This window comes from Thermobia domestica, chromosome 7 (genome assembly GCF_964235325.1).
Source record: "Thermobia domestica chromosome 7, izTheDome1.hap1.1, whole genome shotgun sequence".
Classification (NCBI taxonomy): domain Eukaryota; kingdom Metazoa; phylum Arthropoda; class Insecta; order Zygentoma; family Lepismatidae; genus Thermobia; species Thermobia domestica.
Window position 1 is genome coordinate 160020809 of NC_137460.1, and position 7001 is coordinate 160027809.

At 37.6% G+C, this 7001-nt stretch overlaps 1 protein-coding gene across 1 annotated transcript; it reads left to right on the top strand.

Annotated features, from left to right (window-relative positions):
• Positions 1-2562: 2562 nt before the first annotated feature.
• On the top strand, positions 2563-5954 carry LOC145689387 (uncharacterized). Its single transcript, XM_081763541.1, has 2 exons — positions 2563-5731; positions 5833-5954. The coding sequence occupies exon 1, from the start codon at positions 2563-2565 to the stop codon at positions 5440-5442; it is 2880 nt and encodes a 959-aa protein (XP_081619667.1). The 3' UTR covers positions 5443-5731; positions 5833-5954.
• Positions 5955-7001: the final 1047 nt, after the last annotated feature.

The following is a 7001-nucleotide window of genomic DNA, read 5'->3' on the forward strand; positions in this document are numbered from 1 at the left end:
CTCCGACGTGGGAAAGCAAACCCCACCGAGGATTGAACCAGGACCTTCCACGTTAGAAGCATGTACGCTAACCGCTTAGTCACAATAATAATAATAAAAAAAATACGCTATACAGATTTTGTTTTGACAATTACGTATGTGTAACGTTAATGGTTGGTGAATCTCTTCAACTTGCAAACGCATCATTTAAAGGTCGTTGTGAGTAGAAAAAAATGCTTACGCATGCTTTATCACATCTCAGTACTGTTGAAACATTCATTCATGCATTCTTTTTTTTTATCACTATAGAATGGCAGGTCAGTTACATGCTGATGTAATGGTCTCGAGTTTGACAGCAATAAAACACACATTTCAGTAACATAATTATTTAAAAAAAACTTTGATTTTTAGTACATGTGCTTTCATAAGGAGATTCTGAACGTCACCGCCAGGAATCAAACTCAGGACCTTTACATGAATTGCTTAGTTAAGAATTTATCATGAATGTTATGATTTCCTGGGCTAAGCGGTTAGCATACGTTCCTTTGGCGTGGGAGACCAGGGTTCGATTCCCGGCGGGGAGCTCATGTGGTTCGGATTCCACGTTAATCAGTAGGTCCACGTCTCATATAGCCTCGCTGCTGAAAGGGACGCTAAACTAAAAAATCAAAAAATCAACTCAAATTCACGCTGCTCAATTCCTTTTTTCCCATTACATATTTGTTTTACCGTACCTGTTTGTTTGTTTTCATTTTTTAATCATGGCCGAATCGGGTTTTACTGTTCCCAATGAAATCACTCGTCACTATAGACGATTTATGTACGTTTATGTATTATGAGGTGTACGTCAACCATTTAGCTTAGTTTTGAAAAGAATGTATGATAACGCGTGAGAATATTAAATTTCAGAAAAGGGTTGACATGCCCCCGACGTGGAAAAGCAAACCCCACCGAGGATTGAACCAGGGCCTTCCACGTCCGAACCATGTACGCTAACCGCTTAGTCACAATAATAATAATAAAAAAATACGCTATACAGATTTTTGTTTTGACAATTACGTATGTGTATCGTTAATGCTTGATGAATCTCTTCAACTTGCAAACGCATCATTTAAAGGTCGTTGTGAGTGGGGAAAAAATGCTTACGCGTACTTTGTCACATCTCAGCACTGATGAAACATTCATTCATTTCATGCATTCTTTTTATCACTATAGAATGATAGGTCAGTTACATGCTGATGTAATGGTCTCGAGTTTGACAGCAATAAAACACTCATTTCAGTAACATAATTATTTAAAAAAAAAAAACTTTGATTTCTAGTACACGTGCTTTCATAATGAGATTCTGAACGCCACCGCCAGGGAATCAAACTCAGGACCTTTACATGAATTGCTTAGTTAAGAATTTATCATGAATGTTATGATTTCCTGTTTATCAGGTGATTAAGATTTTTCTTTCTTCTTTTCTTTTGTAGTAAATTCACGCTGCACAATTCCTTTTTCCATTACACATTTGTTTTACCGTACCTGTTTGTTTGTTTTCTCCTGTTTTTAACCATGGCCGAATCGGGTTTTACTGTTCGCAATGAAATCACTCGTCATTATAGACGATTTAACATTGAGGGCCGAATGCTCGAAATTCAATTCAACGCACCGCCCGTAGGAACCGATATCATACAGTATGTACATAACAGTTTCCAAGCAATGCTAGACCATTTGTTAGCCAATGTCGACGATGAGGCGATGGTTGGTTTATCCGTAATATCACCACGCAACACGAATAAACCGTTTTGGGTGAGTTTTCGCCAAGCCCGAAACCTAACACTGGAAACGATGTGGGCCTCCTTTGAAAGAGTGTTACAAAGTAACAATGCGTTTCTCCTGCACGAGCCATTCACCGTGCATTTTCATCGTGTCGATATTCCACGTGGCTATGGCGGTTTGCGGCAAGGAGTTCTTCAAAATGAAGAATTGTTACGAATCAAGCGAGGGATTGTACGTGTAAAAAATCAAGATTCAAGGTGTTTGGCGTACGCCCTTGTTATTGCTATTGGCCTGAAAAAATACAAGAATACAGATATGAAACGATATACACAGTATCAACATCAGAGAAAATGTGTTGTGGACGATGAAGTGAATGCATTATGTGCAAATGCAGGAGTGAATTTGGATCATGGTGCCAGTGTAAATGAAATTCGACAATTCCAGGCATACCTCAAAGAATATAAAATTACAGTGTATACCAGTTTCACAGGTCATGATATCATGTACGAGGGGCCCAACGACGAAAATCGCACTCCCATAAATTTGATTTGTTTGGCTGGACATTTTGATATCATCCAATCTTTAACTGCTTGTTTTGCAACCAATTTCTACTGTGAAGCGTGCCATAAAAAATACAGTGAACGTAACAGACATGTGAAAAATTGTCCTGTAACATGCTCCAAATGTCTACAGAGACCTCTATGCGACAAGAATCAAACGCTAGTGCTGTGCAACGACTGCAATCGTCAATTTTACGGCGAAGAATGTTTTAACAATCATCGTAATATTGTATATCATCAAGGGGAACCTGTATGCAGAATGGTGCAGCAATGTACTAGATGTTACAGAGTATATTCCTTTGTACGAAGTGGAGAACGCATTCATGATTGCAATGAGATCTTTTGCAATGTTTGTAAGAAGATTGTTCCAGGATCCCATCAATGTTTTATGCTTCCTGATCGCCAATGCTTGAAACCTGGTGTTCCTTCACTCATGCACGCAAAGAAAGCCTTGTTGATATTCTACGATATAGAATCTATGCAGGACACGAATATTGGCGATAATACGTATGTACACATTCCAAATTTATTGGTTGCACAACAAGTATGTTATGCATGTGTTGAAAACGATAATATCCAGCAGTCTTGCAGTACGTGTGGTCAGCGCCAGCATATTTTCCAAGGAGAGGATCCAGTTTATGATTTTCTCCAGTACTTGCGGGAACGTCGTCCCAATATAAATAGGATTTTCTGTGTCGCGCACAACGCTAAGGGATACGATGGACATTTTATCCTAAAGACCATGGTAGAACAATGTCAATGGAGACCTGACGTCATATTAAATGGGACCAAGATACTGAGTTTAACGTTGAATAATCTGACGTTCATTGACTCGTTGAACTTCCTACCTATGGCATTAAGTAAATTGTCAAAAGCGTTCAATTTACCCGCAACCAAAGGCTACTTCCCGCATTTCTTCAACACCAAGGAGAATCAATCGTATATTGGACCACTTCCAGAAACAAAGTATTATGGTGCAGATGAAATGGCCGTCGAAGACAGAAACAAGTTCATGCAGTGGTACAACGATCATCGTAATGACACGTTTGATTTCCAGAAAGAAATTCTCAAGTATTGTATTCAAGATGTCAATGTACTGCGACAAGCATGCGTTTCGTTTATGACGTCATTTGAAACAGAAACCAAAGTGAATCCCTTCTTGGAGACGATCACGATTGCCAGTGCTTCCAATTTAGTATTTCGCCGGAATTTCCTTAAACCCAACACCATTGGAATTCTACCCGCACATGGCTATCGATGGAGAAGTACCCAATCGATCGCTGCAATGCAATGGCTGGCCTACATTGAAAAAACCGAAGAAAAACAAATCTTACATGCGGCCCGACAAAAAGAAGTGTTTATTGCGGGATTCCATGTTGATGGTTACTACCAAGATCCTGAGACGTTAGAGGAGCACGTCTACGAGCATGCTGGCTGCTTTTACCACGGGTGTAAAGTATGTTTTACTACAGGCCGTAATCAGCCCATCTACAGCAATCCAGAAGACACCATGGAATTCCGTTATGAACGAACGCAAAGAAAAAATGCAAGACTGCGTGAATTGGGGTACATTGTACATGAAATGTGGGAGTGCGAATTTAATCAGTTCTTAAAACAAAATCCTGCAATGGCGACGTATCTGAAGAATCACCCGTACATGAACCGCAGACCATTAAATCCAAGAGATAGTTTTTTTGGAGGAAGGACCAATTGCGTGAAATTATACCACCAAGTCGATGAAAAAGCAGGAGAAGTAATAAAATATTTCGATATTGTCTCGCTTTATCCTTACATCAATAAGTGTGCTAAATACCCTGTAGGCCATCCACGAATTTATCTACAGGGTGATGAAAACATACCACCAATAAATAAAGTCAATGGTCTGATCAAAATGTCGATATTACCAAGTCGCCATCTTTATCATGGTCTCCTGCCTTACCGATGTAACAAGAAACTACTCTTTCCACTGTGTGCTGCGTGTGCCGAAGAAATGAACCCAGACCCTACAGCAACGTGTACACACAACGATCAGGAGCGATGCCTCACTGGAACATGGGTATCATATGAAATCCAGAAAGCAGTAGAATTAGGATATCAACCAGTGGAAATTTTTGAAATTTGGGATTATGACATTGAACAATATGATCCCATCACGAAAACAGGTGGCTTGTTCACGGAATATATCAATACATTTTTGAAATCGAAAATGGAAGCGTCTGGCTGGCCCAGTTCCTGTGTCAGCGAAGAAGACAAATCAAAATTCATACAAACCGTCCTGGAGCGTGAAGGTATTGCATTGGATCCGTCCAAAATTGAAAATAATCCTGCACGAAGAAGTTTATCTAAGCTTTGTGTGAACTCATTATGGGGAAAGCTTTGCCAAAGATCAAACTTTAGCCAGACCACAATTATTGATCGGCCGGAAGAATTTTATGAAAAACTCACTTCCCCCGACATTAAACTCCATCAAATTGTACCCATCAATGATACGATGTTGTATGCGTTCTGGGAGTACAATGAACATGTGCCTGTTCAAAACCGAAACACCAATGTCGTGTTAGGTGCATTTACAACATGTCAGGCACGTCTGGAACTGTACAAGTACCTGGAAATGTTGCAGGAACGTGTTTTATATTTCGACACGGATTCTGTAATATTTACAGAGAAGCCCGGGGAGCCAACCATTGAACCTTCTACGTACTTGGGATGCTTATCGAATGAGATGGAGTCTTATGGACCACGAGCATACATCAAGACATTTGTCAGTGGAGGACCAAAAAATTACAGCCTAGAAATATACAATCCAGATACCAACGTCACCAGTTACATATGCAAAAATAGAGGATTTACATTAAATTACAATGCAGGACAACAATTAAATTTCAACACGCTAAAAGAAATGATTACAAATCAATGCCGTGGACAAGTCACCATCACTATCCCCCATAAGATATGCAGGACCAAAGACCATACCATCGTCACACGCAAAGAAGAAAAAATGTACAGTATCCAGTACACAAAACGTCGATTTAAAGAATTCAATTCCTACGATACGGTTCCGTACGGGTACGTTAAAAAAAAACAGAAGATGGAACTGGAAAAAGAAGATGAAGAAGAAAAAACTGTAAATACCCAATAAGGCCGCCATTTCTTTTTTCCTTTTCCTTTTCTTCTTTCCCTTCCTTAACCACAAAGCAGCAACACCAAGAAGAAAATGAAGTACCCACAAGAGTTTATAAACCACCACCAACACCATCAGTGGAAGAAATGCAGTCATCTCGTACCGAAGGAGGAACCTTGACCATAAAGGAGCAACACCAAGAAAAATGCAGTACCCAGAAGAGTTCATAAACATCCATCGGTGAAAAAAATGCAGTGATCCTGTACCCGAGGAGGAAGATGAACCTAAACAGATCCATCATTTACGAGTAAGTTTTATTTCTCTCTTATCAATATTGACTCATTTTTAATGTTTCAGAAAAAAAAGAAATTCTTAAAGTAATCCGTCGTTTCTTCTTTTTCTTTACAGGATACGGCTACAACATTCGAAGATGATGACGCGTCCAACATATTCATTAATTAGATCCTGTATTTATTATGTTAATAAACATGTATAGGAAGACCACATACCTTTCGTTAAATACAACAAGTTGAAAAAAATATGTTTTATTATTTCTTGAAACCCTGAACACTTGTTTTCAAATCATGGTAATCTTGAAAATTTAAGGTGAAAAATATATTCAAGATTTGGTTTACACGATTTTGTTCGAAAAATAATTAAAGAATTTTTAGTGTCCAAAATTTGATTTTTAATTTAGTTCGAAAAATTTTTAATTTGAAAATTTTCAAATGTGGTTTACATCTTTAGTTCGAAACTTGTTTTTAAAATTGGTTCGAAATTTTTTAAAAATTTTTAGTTCGAAAAATTTTGATTTGAAAATTTAGTTCGAAAGTTTTTAGTTTAAAATATTTTTCGAAAAAAATTTAATTTTTTTAGTTCGAATTTTTTTTTTGGGGTTCGAAAATTTTTTGTTCGAAAATTTTTTGATTTGAAAATTTAGTTCGAAAGTTTTTAGTTTAAATTTTTTAGTTCGAATTTTTTTGAAATTTTTGTTTCAAATTTTTTAGTTCGAAAATTTTTTTGTTTGAAAATTTTTGTTTAAAATTTTTTTTAGTTTTGAAATTTTTTTAGTTCGAAAAATTTTTTAGTTTAAAATTTCTTGTACTCTGCGGAACCGTTTCGAAAAGAATCGGAGCAGTTTAGGTAAGACAAATCTGGCAACACTGTTTCCATTAATGAAGCGCTTACTGAGCGTTTAAAAAATCGCTTAAACTCACAACAATGTGTTATAAGAAATCTACAAGCGACACCTCTCTTTCACCATTGTTACTTCCAGAGACATAGACTACTAATTCAAGGACAGGATCTCCATCAAGGTAAGAATCATCTTATCTGTCAAAGAGAACGATAATATTTAATGTAAACTTCAGTACAATATCATGATACCAAAAAAAGGGTTATTTAAGGAGGAGGTTGAACCCTTCATGGGAACTTTACGCATAACCATTAAAAAAAAAATCCCGGTCTAGGATGGATCGCCGTCATAGCACTCTGTATTTCCCTCATGGACTGTGGGGGGGGTAAGATCATGTGACTTCTATCCACCAATCAAAATTGAGGTACCAAAACACGCATCT

Bases quoted from the DNA above. Each gene is read 5' to 3' on its own strand.
- LOC145689387 (XM_081763541.1), top strand. From the start codon at position 2,563: ATGGTGCAGCAATGTACTAGATGTTACAGAGTATATTCCTTTGTACGA.